This window comes from Colletotrichum fioriniae, assembly GCF_027942845.1.
Source record: "Colletotrichum fioriniae strain IMI 355084 chromosome Unknown scaffold_7, whole genome shotgun sequence".
In the NCBI taxonomy this organism is placed as follows: domain Eukaryota; kingdom Fungi; phylum Ascomycota; class Sordariomycetes; order Glomerellales; family Glomerellaceae; genus Colletotrichum; species Colletotrichum fioriniae.
In genome coordinates this window covers 714,514-729,184 of record NW_027076843.1, presented here as the reverse complement: position 1 = coordinate 729,184, position 14,671 = coordinate 714,514, and the positions used below count along the sequence as shown (strand labels likewise).

The 14,671-nt window shown below is 53.3% G+C and overlaps 3 protein-coding genes across 3 annotated transcripts; 2 read left to right on the top strand and 1 right to left on the bottom strand.

The window, feature by feature from the left end:
- Positions 1-3,333: 3,333 nt before the first annotated feature.
- Positions 3,334-5,399, top strand: N0V96_006387 (uncharacterized protein; the record flags this gene model as incomplete). The annotated part of the gene is made up of 2 exons (XM_065757701.1): positions 3,334-3,950; positions 4,016-5,399. 2 exons carry the CDS (start codon positions 3,334-3,336, stop codon positions 5,397-5,399), a joined length of 2,001 nt encoding a protein of 666 aa, XP_065613618.1.
- Positions 5,400-10,388: 4,989 nt separating this feature from the next.
- Positions 10,389-11,816, top strand: N0V96_006386 (uncharacterized protein; the record flags this gene model as incomplete). The annotated part of the gene is made up of 2 exons (XM_053190757.2): positions 10,389-11,498; positions 11,586-11,816. The coding sequence occupies 2 exons, from the start codon at positions 10,389-10,391 to the stop codon at positions 11,814-11,816; spliced, it is 1,341 nt and encodes a 446-aa protein (XP_053051675.2).
- Positions 11,817-12,150: 334 nt separating this feature from the next.
- On the bottom strand, positions 12,151-13,961 carry NAG5 (N-acetylglucosamine kinase 1; the record flags this gene model as incomplete). The annotated part of the gene is made up of 3 exons (XM_053190758.2): positions 12,151-12,640; positions 12,704-13,282; positions 13,351-13,961. The coding sequence occupies 3 exons, from the start codon at positions 13,959-13,961 to the stop codon at positions 12,151-12,153; spliced, it is 1,680 nt and encodes a 559-aa protein (XP_053051676.2).
- Between the last annotated feature and the right edge of the window lie 710 nt (positions 13,962-14,671).

Genomic DNA, 14,671 nt, shown 5'->3' with positions numbered 1-14,671 from the left:
AGGTTGACCCAAGATGCTGCGGCTGCGGGAGGCTACACTAGACGACCAGCCTCCAGGGGACGACCAGGACCGGGAGCGACAGCGAATCCAGCACCAGCCGGCGATAGGAACCGCCGCCGCCGAAAGCTCGAGGATGAGTGGCCTGGACGCGATTATCTGTCCCGTTGTCCTTGCGTCGCGTCCTGCAGATGCCAACCCCATTATTAGATGCAGGAAAACGGGGTCCCTTTACACCGGATAGTATCCCCGGGTCAAACACACGGAGCGGAGAGGAACAAGAGCCAAGGCCAAACATTCGGCAGAACACGGCCTTGTTTACATGTGGAATCCTGCCGTCTCTCGTCGAAACAAGTTCTTGTCGACATTATCAGAAGCTGATGAAGGCCAGCTACCTTGCCTTACTCTGTACAGATCCAGGACGTTTACATGCTGCGCGAGCAATGATCATGAGACGAACTCTGTGAGGTTCGTCGGCGCCATTAGCACGAGGTCCTTCACCGGCTCCCCTGGATGATCTCCCGGAAACCCCCTGAAAAATGGATCGGATACAAGCCAGTGGGAGTCTGTGGGACCCCAGGAGCCTAAAGAAACGAACCGGGCATGCCAACCCGCGCCCCGGTCGGTCGACCAGTCTAGCCAGGATTTGTCCAACGCGGTGAGGATGGGAATGAGGTGAGTTGAAAGGTGGTATCTGGAGACTGGAGCAAGACCATTACTATGACTGGACCAGACGAATATTGGCTTTGGGCATCTTTACGTTTTATTGAACGTTTGTGCCGTGGATTCCATTGGGTCGTGCCCTCAGTTAATTACCTCACGAGTCACAACCGTCGACGGCTGTCAAGCCTGTGGCTTCTGGAGACCGGAGACCTGGCGCTCTTTCGCAATGGCAAGCCGCAAACCCACCGAGAGCCCTTGAAGATGGCTCGAGTCAGAGACTCGGAGAGAGAGACCAGGCTGCCCAGCGCAATTTGGGCTCAATGAGGCAGCTCGGCAGGGTTGAAGAATTATTTCCTCAATTGCTAAAGGGTCTTGTATGGGTGGTTCAGATCGGGGCCCGAGGGGGAGAAGACAAGACAAGAGACGACGTGGAAGAGACAGACAAGCAAGCTTGCTCGAGGCAAAAGTTCCCGGTACACCCCTCCCGACAGCGCTAGACCAGTGGCACTGATGCACAGGGCGGTGCCGGGCTGTTCCTCTCCTTTCCGCGGGCCAGATCAGCACTACACTAAGCGAACAAGCGACGGGACATGTGAGAGAGCCACCAGCCGCTGGAATGACGGCGGCTCAAGGAGAGATGCTAGGCGGGATGGTCTTGATATCTGAGGACTGAGTTCGGGTCCCAGTTGAACACATCGCGAGCTTGGTAGATTTAGGAGGGTCGTGATTGGCTCTTTGGAGATGCCGGGTTGATGAGTTGGTGGGCACTTTGGACCAACAAGAGCGCGTCAACGGAGTCTTTGGAGATGGAGTTGTTCCGCGGAGGAGGGATTCTCGGTTCAACTTTGTGTGTGAAATTTGGCCATGTTATGCCGAAAGGCAAAGTCGCTTGAGATGCTATGGATCACAATGAGGGTGTGCAGTCGGTGTAGAGTTAAGGTAAGGTGTTCCCGGACAGTTTGTGAAGTAAAGTATCGATAGCTCGAGCTTTCTCTTCACCTTGTCTGCGAGGCGCGAGGCGGCTGATTATGGTGCGCTGGGATATCTGTCATGGATGGTACAGCACAGCGTTAGGTACCTTGATCTTAGACTTGGCCTCGACCTTCCATGAGAGGAGATGCAGGAATACGTTTCCTCTCCCCGTTGGCTGATGGGACCCCACGGCTCGCCTCCCTGACGCCGCCAGCTTTGTGAGGCGTCATTGGACATTACCTAAGTCACCAAGTCAATATTTCAACTATTTTAATGCTAGGGTAGGTCGATGTGCTAAGGTGCTATTAAGGTGCAGTGTAGTGTATGACTATTAAAAGGTGTTCATGGATATGAGAAAAAGAGCACCGGCGCAGAGGTGGGACCACCGTACGGCCCTGGACATTTGAGCCCGTCAACTTGTGAAGGGGGGGCTTGCATCTGGGCCGTCCTTGGCTCCGTCTGTGCTTGCAGCTTGCGCGCGCTGCACCTGCACACTGGCGGCAATCTGGGGGAAAGCGGACAGGAGTGAGGAGCTGGCTGGCTGGTCATAGTGGACAGACAGGACAGGATTGGATTGGATTGGATTGGGATTGGGATTGGGATTGGGATGGCCCGGATGGGATGAGTGAGGGATGAGGGATGAGGGATGAGGAGGGATGGTTTTAGTGTGTGATGGAGGTGGGTAGGTAGAGAAGACGGGGGGGTGCACATCAGTTCTCCGCCCCGTACCTTGCTATGAGGTGTACCTAAGCACCCAAGGTACCTTTGCCTTAGGGTGCGCCAAAGCTCCCACCTCGCCGTCCTCTTCTGGCGCGGGTCGGTGGTGCTACCCCTGCCCGCCTGCCTTATTAAAAAAAAACTGCAATAATTAAATCCTGGGTGACATTTTTGCAACTTCCCCTTACTCTTCTGTACTTTACTTCCACCTCCCGTCTTTTGCCCTTTTTCCCACCCACCCCCTCTTCGTCCCTTTTCGTTTTTGCAGAGAGGTCGAGAGATTGCGAGAGTCCACGGATGAATTGAGAACCTGCGCGGTAAAAGAGATCGAGAGACCGAGAGAGAGAGAGAGAGAAAGAGCGCTCGTGAGAGAGACAAGTTCGGGAAAAGATTTTACTACTTCCTTGATACCCGGCACCCTACTTTTTGCCCTCCTCCGTCAGCCCGACTCGCTACCTTAGCTCTCGCCCATATCTCGAGCCGACCCCGAACCTCTCCCATACCCGACTCCGTGAACGGCAGATATACACGTTTCTTCGTCACAAGTCTTGGCTTGCGTTCAGTTCGCCTCTGTTCGTACAAGGGTAGCAGCTACTTCTCGACATCTCCAACCGACCTCCTTCTCTTCGCACACTCGTTTAGCTCTTCAGCATCTAGTCCTTCTTTTTTTCAATTATTTCCCTCTTTTTACTACTCTCTTTGCGTATCTCACTACTCTGTCCTAAACACCACTCGTTACATTTCCTTACCTTATCTACCAACTCTGAACTTTGCTGGCTCCGCCTCCGACCACTCTCTATCCGGTCCATCTACATATGACCCTCGATTACATAGCTCCCCTGGAGCAGCTGCAAGTGTCTGTTCACGCAAGAGAAGCCTTGTAGCACCCCACCGAAACGAACACGAATTCGTCCCTACCGTCGATAGACCTTTCGAAACACTCGTTACCCACCCGTCTCTTTACATCCAACACCCCGAGCCAAAATGGCAGAAACCGCGAGCAACGCCGACTCGAGCCAACAGAAACTGGGCGCCCCCAAGGATAAGAACTGTCCCTACTGCGGCCAGGCCTTCACCTCCTCCTCTCTTGGTCGACACCTCGATCTCTACATCAAGGAGAAGAACCCCAAGCCGCCAGATGGAATACACGACGTTGACGCAATCAAGCGTCTGCGAGGAAGCATCACGCGCAGACAACCGAGAGGATCCTTGGGCGGGAGGAACGCCTCAACTCCAGCCACGACTCCCAGACCTACTGCCAAGCGAGATGCTGCGCCAGATAGTGGCGAGTCCCACAAGTCCCCGGCTCTGCCAAAGGACGGTCAATACGCCGTGGACTCTACGCTGAGCAAATATCCTTGGACTCCCTCATGGGAAGCCACGGGCGTCATGAACAACATCCCCGCCAAAAATGGCGAAGTCGCTACCTCGACAGATGGCGAGGGCAGTCAGAATGCAGGAAAGAGGCCGAGACAAGTGAGCAAGCAAGTCATACAAAAGGCGCAGTTCGACGTCAAGCACAAGCTAGCAGATGCCATGGACACTGCTCGCGCGGCAGAGCTTGCGTTACGAGAGCTTCTAAGCTCGTGGAGGGCAGCCAAGTGAGTATTTCTGGCATAACAAAAGTGAACCAACGAGGAAAGAAATATATGATGGCTAACCATAGCTACTCTAGGCAACAAATCGACAACAACTCCATGCCTTTCGACTTTGACCCTCTAGCCCTTGACTTCCCTGCATTGACCTTGCAATGCCTCGCCTCGCCGCCCACTCTCTTCTCCTCTACCCAGCATCCCACCTCCACCTCTTGGTCCGTTCAGTCACCCGGTCAAAGAGAGTACGATGCTCTGAAGGCTTTCTTCCAAGAAGAATTCAACAACTGGAAAATCACCTGCGCAACTGCTACCACGGCAGCTATGGAAGATCTAACATATCCTCCTCGGGACCAGCCTGTCAGAGACACCCGCGAAGCAGTGAAGAAAGCAGAAAAGTCAGCGGAAAACCTCGAGAAGCAGGTGAATGAGCATCTTGGATCAGCCTTTCAAGTTTGGTCTTCCCTGCCCATTCAGCGGCGGAACGAGCTGTGGCTCTTGGAAATGGCTCGGAGCGTTGGCAGGAAGCAGACTGAGATTGACAAGATGAAGGACGACCAGCACAGGCTACAGCAGGAGAACACCAACCTCAAGTCTCAGATCGATCAGCTCAACCGTCTTCAACAACCTCGAGAATTCAAGCTATTCTCACCGGCCACGGTACCCCTGGAGCGGCAGCTTCTCACTCACGTTTTGGAGGCGGGTATCAAAAGCGGTGGCCGCCATGTTGGACTGCGGTTGGAGGACCGGCAATTGGATTTGAACGACGTTGTTGTGCGGGCAATCGAGAGGTGGAAGACGGTTATCAGCATGAACCGTGTCGCCAACACTGGCATGAATGCTCAAAGGGCACTGGACCAAGCAAACAGCAGTACCCCTACGCCAACGCCGACTCCTCAACAACAGCAGCAACAACAACAGAACCAGCAGCAAGGACAGCAACAGCAACCGCAACAACACCAACAGATGCAAGCAGCACAACAACAGCAGCAAATGCAACAACAGCAGGTGCAACAATTCCCGAGCCCCGAGCATCGGCAGTCGACAACGAGCGCCACTGGCCATAGCGACCCGGGTGACTCAACAGGCCCGCCTTCGATTGACGAGGCAAGCGATCAAGATGCCGATGCGGATGGGGATGCCGACGCCGACGCCGATGCTGAGATGGAGGATGATGACAGTTTTGCCGTAATGAACACGCCTACCACGAAGCCTATGCCCCAGCAGCCGATTCAACGACAAGCCACCCTCGAGGTGCCACGGACGAGGCAGGTACAGCAAAGGGGTGCCAGTGATGCGCGGTTCATGATGCAGAACGGGAATCCGAATGCGAATCGGCAAGCAATCAACATGAGCCGGTCAATGCCGAATATGCAAGCTACGATGCAGAGTATGCATGGCGGTGACATGGGACTGGCTATGTCACAGGTGAGAGGGGATCCAATGTATATGGATTGAGAGATTCATTACAATGGGGTTAAATGGGAGGAGAGAGGTTTTCACATTCGAACTAGAGGGGACAAAAAAACATGAAAAAGCTGTGGCCTTACAATTCACGCCCAGCTTGTTTTTTCCAGGGCAAAAGCCCATTGTATAAGCTTACATTTACAAACGGTTGCATCTCTCCTGAGGCATATAAAGCGCATACAGAGCGTGGCCCGGAGTAGTTTTTTTGGGTCATCTGTTTTTTTTTTTTTTTTGGTGTTTAGTACAAAATAACCTGTCGGATGACACAGGAAACTTCTTCATCACCACTCTTTGCAGGTTATTCAGTTGTGCTTTTTGCTGCCCGCGGGACCGGTATATTGGATTCGGCCGGAGATTCATGTTCCGCAAGGGTTCTTCGGGCCCGACAAGGCGAGCTTGTGAATGCCCGACATGCCTGGTAAACCCACCAAGCTTTTTAATTGCGGCTTGACATCCGAATCCCCTCGCCTCCGGGAAGCGAAGCTGCCTTTCTGGGTCCTGTCAAAATTGCTTAGTGCTACCGTAACACTGGTAACATTACGGGAGGGCAAATAAAGGTGGATTAAGTGATTTCCTCCTTTGAGGTCATCGTCTTTCTCGCCTACGCAGGTGGGTGGAGATGTTGTCGATGTCCAAGAGACTGGCCCAGGAGGATAAAACAACCTCAATTTGGACACCCCTCTCCCCTACTCCCTCATTCCCCCTCCGGCGAGTGAGATGAGTTTAGTGAACTGTGATTGAGATTTGGTGTGGCTGTGTCTGTCAATATTGGTGGGCTCTGGAACCTTGAGGCGAGGAGGGGGTCTTTTGTCGGAAGTTACGACGGGTACGGATACCGGGTTACTGGTTATGGTTTTGCCAGAGACCTGGTTCTCATTTTTGGACATGAGGTTTCCAGGTTTGGGTAATTCTGAGGGTGGCGATGTGGGGCGAGAAGTTGTGCAAACTTCTTGTGTAAGTAAGTATGTGAGGCACATACATCTCCATCTCGACCACTCTGCTTGAACGTAATAGTCAGCATATACGTATTATGAATCTTGTGCATAGCTGCCCTTCATCTTAGCCTGCCTCGAGAGACCCGGGTCCTCGTCATCGGGGAGGGTACCTACGGATATCTGCCGGGACCTAAGAGCCGTTTTAACGGGTGTGGAGTGTCTTTTCGGAGATGGTTGACTTCGTTTACACGGGGATTGCAATGTCTCCCAATTGCCTAGCACCCAGCACCCAAGCCCGGCACGGGGCATCTAGCCTACTTTCTCCCCGCGCGGGCCCTGCTTCCTTCTCTCGCCTTCTTCCTTCCTTCCTTCCTTCCTTCCTTCCCTCCCCGGTAAAGACGGAAATAGAAAACGGAGATGGTTCTTTCATTTCGTGGGACGGTGGGACGAGTTTCTTAGGTTGTTCATTTCTTCGGGCTGATCTCCGTTGTCAACCTTTGTTGTCGGGTAGGTACTAAGCGTGGGATCTCGAGGCTCGAAGTCGGTGGTTTTACTCCATCTCCAGTGTCACCTTTCTTGGGGATATTCTAGGCCACTGAACACTCGGTGTGTTCTAATTGTCATATAAGCGAAATAAGCATTGGAGAGGCATGAGTGGGAGGAAGACAAGGGAGGAAGGAAGGAGTTGCCTTGAAAGGAGTACCGATCATCGCCTTCCCGAGAGACGGGGGGGCCGTTAGGGAGACCCGTTGCTGGCACGCAGCTAATGATGTCTTGCAGGCTTGAGGCAGTGTTCCGACTTGCGAGGTAATTGGGGGCTGTGTAACCGTTGACAGGTCACTTGGGGGTGGGTTGACGGCGGGTAATTTTGATGATGTACATGGGCTATCCACTTTGTGATATATATATATAAATACATATCCTTCTCAGTCGGTGTCCCCAGTCTCGGTGCCGGCATACCGGTGAAGGGGAGGGGGGCGTGTGCTTAAGAGGCCTACCTTGACGTGAGAAAGGGTTAGGTGAATCTTGTATAAAGGGTTTACTGTGTGAACTTGAACCCAAAGGCGTTGTTCAACTAGTTTCGAGTCTGCATAGGTATTTCAAAGTATGTATGCGGTGGGTCTTGATATGCCCATCTTTGGATGAAGTTGTGCAAGAATAAAGCCTTTGAGAAGCTATGGCATGCTTGGTTTTGATGATCTTGACTGGACGACTTTCTTACACACTGCGGGAGGCAACTACTTATTTGACTTGACTTCGTTTCCAAGGACTCGGGGCTAACTTGTAGGTCCTTGATGTAGCAGGTCCGGTCCCACCCCCCTCAAGAAAAGGCATTCACTCTACGACTCGTGGCTCTGTCCTTATATTCTTCTAGCTAGATCAGTGTATAGCAATACTTCCGGCTTCTTAATTCTTTTGTAACTTGAATAATCGATTTTAGAAGGTTTATAGACGAACTGAGTTTCTCCTCATAGAAATTCTTGATGTCAGGCACGTCAGCTTCTCAAGATTACAACATACTGTGGTCTGTGTGGCTTGATCGTTTCTTTGAGGAAATATCTGAGCTTTCCCTCCTTTCACTCACCATGAGTACGATGCTGTAAAACTGAGCTTAGCCCATTTTAAGACAAAAGAAAGTATAAAAAATAGATAGAAGTAAAATTTAATTGGAAACGTTTGTGAGAAGTCTGCCGACGGAGTGTCTCAATTTACTTGAGACTAAACATACTCTATGTACGAAGCGTACAAAGGGCAGGTTACTATAGCCATGTACAGCATTTACGACTACTTTTCACGCCGTATACTGTACTTGGAGACGGATCAGTTCTGCGTGACGATGGAGGTGGCTAGACGACGATCAAACTTGGCTTAATAGGCCGTGAGCATTTTTTGACGTTCTTCGAGGCCCATGTAGATTATAGAATGACACCCCACGGTAGCCACCTCAGTTATGAGGTCCCGATATCTGGGCCGCCGGAAAGTTCGAGGCATCAAGAGAGCCATAACGTGCCCTTTGATAATCTGTCGAGACAACTGAACCGCAGTCTTTTGTAGGTGCTGAGGTCAAGGCTCTTTGAACCTTGGTGAGCTGATCTTTTTGAGCTAGCCTTTTGTCAAACGAAAGGCACGTCTGAGGGGAGGGTTTTTTTTTCTACGTCTCCCAAATGCCATAGGATGGCCACGGGATGTCAGCCACATACCATGATCTTGACTTCATGATTCTTTATTTTGCGTTCTGTCCTAACTTACCAGACTTAGGGGTATTCGACACTGGAAAGCAGCCTTTGTGTTTTAGAGTCTTTGACTTGATTTAGTCCTTAGAAACGGCGATATGAAAAATAAATACCGCAACAGAAGGAATACAGTAATTAAACTCAATGATTCCTTGTCTAAAGATGTTACTGTACGTTGTTACAATGAGCTGAAGTGCTCAATCTGGGATGCGCAGACGTTCGTGGCTTGGAAACTTGCAGGATCCTGAAGATTCTCACATTCAACATGGCTCACGGGTCTTGGTCTCCCAAAACTGAAAACACCAGGCATTGGAGATACAGGACGTGCATTGAGCGGTCACAGTAACTCTGACTAGCTAGGAAGAGTCAGTAGGGAGTAAAGGCTGTGGCGTATTCGGGTAGTCCTTGAATGTTTTGCCCTCGTCCCAGTCCAAAAAGCTAATCGCGCGCGGGTCTTATAATGTCTGTTTCTCTCTTTGAATTCTTGGAAATTTGGGAAATATTCTCGATCATCTACTGCGTTGCAAAGAAGACTACTCAGAGCATTGCACCATGATCCGGACTGACCTGCTGGCTTTGATGTAGCCTAGCTGTTTTCTTCCAGCCAGAAGAGAGAACTCTAACCATGAGAGCATGGGACCTGAAACCTTGGAACATCACATACGAGGGGGCTACTTGGTAAATCAAACTGCTCTGATTGAGGCTGATAGGGTATGAGTCTATGGTGCGGTGATTGCAGAAGCATAGATATACGTTGGTCAGATAGGTGCGTAGAACGATACCCGAAGCAACTACTACCGTCTCGTTGATCCGCTATATCCCGAGAGTACAGCTGCCATATCTTCTCATACATCATGAAACAGAAATATCGCGAGCTCTTCATGCTCATGTTTGAGCGATTTGTCTCGTAGAAGGCCAGATGTACTGAATTTGTTCTCTGCTGAGAAAACAAAACAGTCAGTGATTGAGGGAGGCGGATTATCAATCATAAAGTGTCCAGAGCTATCAAGTCAAATGTCACCTCGACAAGAAATTTGCCATCACTTGGTATAGAGCACGTTCACAACAATCCGTGGTGGCTGCCATTATGTCAGGTAGAGAAAGCACCGTAGTAGACGTTCTGAAAGGGCAAGTTGTAGAGTGCTCATTGCTACAGTCACTGGTGCTGATGAGCTTATAATACAAAAGCTTTCTGTAATGTGTGGAGGCTCGGAAGTCGCAGTCAAGCTCATATATGACTAGTGCAGTAAATAACCAACCCATTCTCACCGGAACTACTTTCGAGGACCCTCATAGCTTTCCATATAAAACCGGACCATCAGTCGATTATGGTGTACTTACACTTCATTGTCGTGGGCGCTTTCATACCATCTGAAGAAACTCGGAGAGAGCAGGTACATCGAGAATTAATGGACCCCTTGGCTTGTGGGCTAGATGACCTCGCTTGAAATGTAAGAGTTCATGCTTCTCAAGATGCTCATGAAGTGAAGTGGATGAAAAGAGGTTCCAGTACCTACTCAAGAGAAAGGACGACGTTGGTTGGGAGTGTACCTTACCTTGGTGCTGCAGGGACCACCCCCGCGATCAGGGAACCCCGGACGGTACGTACCCAGCACCTCTTTAACCCACTGACGCGCTACAGCACGTCAATCGCGTCTCCCACTTCACACTCACGAAATTTCCCATCCTCGAAGCTGGTGAAAATCAGAACGGAAGCAATCACTCTATCTGCACCATACACTCTGTATATCTCCTCTGCAACTCGATCACCCAGACATAGCGATATCGGCCGACCAGTGCCTTGACCAAAAATGCCCGTTCTAAGCCGCAGAGGCCAACGCCGCCCAGAAAGACGCATCGCCGACGACGAAGACGACGACACCGGCCCCCAGAACCCCCTGCCAGAATACGAACCCCTCTCCTGCCCGCTATCAGCGGAAGCGAAGCGCGCCATCGCAGACCTCTCCAACAGCCGCGACGTCCACCGCTACGAAAACCACCTGAAAGCCTCGATACGACACCTCGGCTTCTCCGTCGTCGGCATCAACGACGCCGTCCGCACGCGGCACGAGGCCCTCGCCCGCTTCGCCGAGAAGCGCGCCGAGTCGCAGTCGCAGGGCGCAGACAGCAAGACGGGTAGCCTAGACAGCCAGGAAAAGTCCCAGCGCGAGCTCGACGTTGAAGCGCATACCGCCGCGCTGGACGACGAGGTGCCTCGCCTGACGGCCGAGGCCGAGGCCGCGCTGCGCGATCTGATTGACAGGCAGACGGAGCTCCTCGATGAAAAGGCTGCGCTCGCGGACACGGTCAACTACTTTCAGTCGCTCCCCGAGCAGGCGCCGCTCCAACGCGGCGGGCGCACACGGGCGGAGTCCAACGGTCGCCGCGGCGGCGACCCCGATGAGGACGACAACGACGCAGCAGACGAGAGCGTGCTCCCGCCGCCGCCAGAGGACTCCGTCATCGATATACTCCGCCAGCAGCGCGCCGAGAAGCTGACAGAGTACGAGCGCATGACGGCCTACCAGCGCTACGCCATCAACAACGACTACGCCGCCTTCAAGAAGCTGTGGCACGACGCCGCGCACGGCGACGCCGAGGTTTCCCTGCCCAACGCGAAGCGCTGGTTCGACGATGCCGGGAACCCCGTCATGCCTGCTGTGTCCCGGAGAGGCGGCAGTGGTGATGGCGAATCAGCGGCGGCGGCAGCTGCTGGGGGAGCGGAGGCGGACGACAGCGACGACGACCTCGTTATTGCAGGAGAGAATAGGGAGTACAGGTGTCCGCTGTCCATGCAGCTGTTCAAGGACCCCGTCAGCAGCAGCGCGTGCAGCCACACGTTTGAGAAGGCGGCGATTACAGAGTTCCTGCGTAGGTCGCCGGGTCAACGCGCGCAGTGTCCCGTGGCTGGTTGCTCCAAGGTACGTCTTGTTTTTTGAGTCTCGAGGAAGACGCGCCCTCCCCATTTCCAGGGAATACCTTTCAGTCACTAACGCGGAACACGATAGGAAATCGCTCTCAATGACTTCTTTGAAGATCCAGTCATCCTACGCAAGATGAAGCGTGCTCTGGAGCAGCAACGCCGTCGGGAGGAGGAGGAAGAAGAGCGAGAGGGTGAAGAGTCGGACGGGAACGGAGATGATGACGAGCCGCGGGTGGTGAAGCGGGAGGGGGGTCGTTCAGCAGGGAGGAAGAGGCGCAAGGTGGAGGAGATTGTCGATGACGATGATGAGGAGTAAAACGTGGGCTGGTGAGCAAGACTGACTTTTCTGAGATGGCTTTTGCGAGATGCGTTTGCTTAGAAACGGAGGAGAGACGGGAAATGAAGTGATGATACCCCCCCCGCAAGATTCAACAATAAGATTAAATTACCATCAACGCCGAGCTTACTGAGCTGATTGAAATGCTTTATAATTATATACGTTTTGTTAAAAAAAAAAAAGCCATGTTTTTACTCCTTGCCATGCATGCTGTCAGAAATTATGCCACTCAAAAGCGCAAAATCCATCTCTATCCTCCTCCCATTTCCCAGTCCACATTACGTGACGCTGAGTGAGAAAACCCTCACTCCTTTTACGCAGCATCACAAGCCCTCGCCAGCGCGACGCCAGCCCCCAACAGCGAGCTCTCCTTCGCCGGCACGAGCTCGACGCTCCTATCGCCCCTGTTGACCAGCGCGTCGACGTACGACTGGCACATTGCCAGGTAGCCCGGGTAGCACTCGATGACGCTGCCGTTGTAGGCGACCATTGTCCGGGACAGGGATGTTTCTTTTGCTATCCTCTGGCGAAGAAGCTCCGCGTCCTTGTCCTCCTCCTCCTCTGCGGATTCATGGTTCGTCGGCGCCGTTTGTCTTGTGTTTGTCTCCTTTTCTTCGGCTAGAGACTCGAGACGGAGGGACCATACGGCGTGTAAGCACGCTGCGATGATGGCGGCTGACCTCCTCGAGACGAAGGAGGCTAGGCTGCGGAGGGCGGCGAGGTCTGATGGTGTGGGGGTGTGTGATGAGGGATGCTGCGCGGTGAAGAGATCGATGGAGGATGAGAGTGATGGCGACGTATCTCTGTCAGTACAGTTAGTAAAGGCATTCATAATCAGAGATGGAATGTGTGGAAGTCAAGCGTACCCTTCAATAGCAGATATCGTCTCGGACTTCAAAGAGTACGGCTCATCAAGCGACTTGGGCACCACGCCGCCAAACACACCCGTCGTCTGAACTGCCTCAATCAACGCAAACCGCACCACCTCGCCGAGATAGTACCCGCTCACCATCTGCTCCAAGGGCTGGAAATCCGGCCGCGGGTGCCCTTGCTTCAACAGCCCGTCCCAGCGCGTGATGCTGAGGACGCCCCCGCCGCCGAACATGCCAAGCTCGGTGTTGACGATGACGTCGCGCGCCTCGCTCCACCACTCTTGCGGTCGATCCCCGAATTTGGGCTTGCCGATCAGGGAGACGGGGAGGTAGGCGGCGATGTTGACGCCGGTGCCGAGAATGAGGCCGAAGCGGGTGGCCGGATGGACGTAGGCTTGGGAGAGCAGGGTGGCGCCGCCGTCGTTGAGGATGACGCGCAGCCGGGTACCCGTCATGCCCTTTGCCACGCAGGCGGTCTCGATGACCTCGCCGAGGTCTTGGCCCATGAGGCCTTCGGCGGCGAGGAAGCCCTTGCCCATGCCGTGGATGCGACCGCCTTTTAGTGATGTTTGCCTTTTTGGAAAATGATTAGTTCTCACCGGTCGAATACATCGTTCCCTAACAACGAGGACTGAACTTACTCGATGGGAAAGCTCCATGCCAGGGCCATGGGCATAGGCCGTGAAGGGTCCTGGCCATTCTGTGACACCATGTCCCGTATCCTCTCGGCCATCCAGTCGAAGAAGGCCATGCCCTCCAGGTTCCTGATATCGTTGTCGATCTTGAACGAGCTCATCCGCACAATCTCGCTCTCCCGGCCCACGGCGTCACGACCCCGCAACTCGACCAGCGCAATACGCAACGTCGATCCCCCCACGTCCACCGCCAGGTACTGACCGACCTCGTGCCCGCCGGGGAGCTGGTGGTTGTACGAAGGGAGCATGCAGGCCATGCTCGTCTGCAACTTGTCTCTGAACTGTGCCTTTAGGGCGTTGGATAACTCGAGAAGGCCATCGTTGTCGAGTAAGGGGCCCAGGAGGAGGTGCTCGGCCTCTTTTAGGTATTCCTCGATACTTTGGCCCGAGGGCGTCGTCGTCCCCGATGTGCTGCAACAATCCACCTTTGAATTTGTCGGTTTCCCTGAGACGGCTTGGGGCGTGAGCCAGAAGGCTAAGAGGGCCTGGATCAACGATTTGCCCCGGAGCAGCTGCTTAACGACGGCGGCCAGGAAAGACTTTGGAAACGTGGCCATGGTAGGAGGTGAATATGGCTGCATGACATTAAAGAGACTTTTTGGGTTTTTTGGTTTATGAAACAGAGAAGGTCACAATCGGTGCCGGATCATCTAGCTGACGAGGTATCGGATCGTAAATAAACGGATTCGGGCACGAGCCATGTCCCCCGGAGACAGGCCGTTGAGATGGGTTGAAATGAGTGAGATGGTAAGGGTGAAAGTGAGAGTGAGAGAGCGAGGAAGAGTGAGTGTGAGAGGTAAGGTAGTGGAGGGTTGCAAAGATGTCTGATCGAACGTTTAAACGAACTCCACGACGGAACGGTAGACGGACTGGTAGCGGATCGACAGGCACAACCCGAGAGGGTGACTGGCGCACCGCACGGAGGGCAGAATAACAGAGAATGGAACCTGCCGGTCTCCTCCCTCGCTCTACTGCTCGGGTTGGCGGTGGAAGCCCAGAGACGTCGTATCCAGCACAAACGACAGTGGGAAGAACAACAACGACGAAGTGGGGAGGGGGCAGTCGGGAGAGAGAAGGGCGATGGCGACACCGGCCAGCAGCCAATGGGTCGGTCACTGAACAGAATTCGGCGTCTTGGTGTCTTGGATGAGAGGCGGAGTGAGAGGCAAGGTAGTGGGCAAGGTGAGAAGCGGGAACGAGCCAAGATTGTCTTCTAAGTTGTCTTCAACGTCGCACAGGCGATGGGGCGACACGCGATAATCCCAAA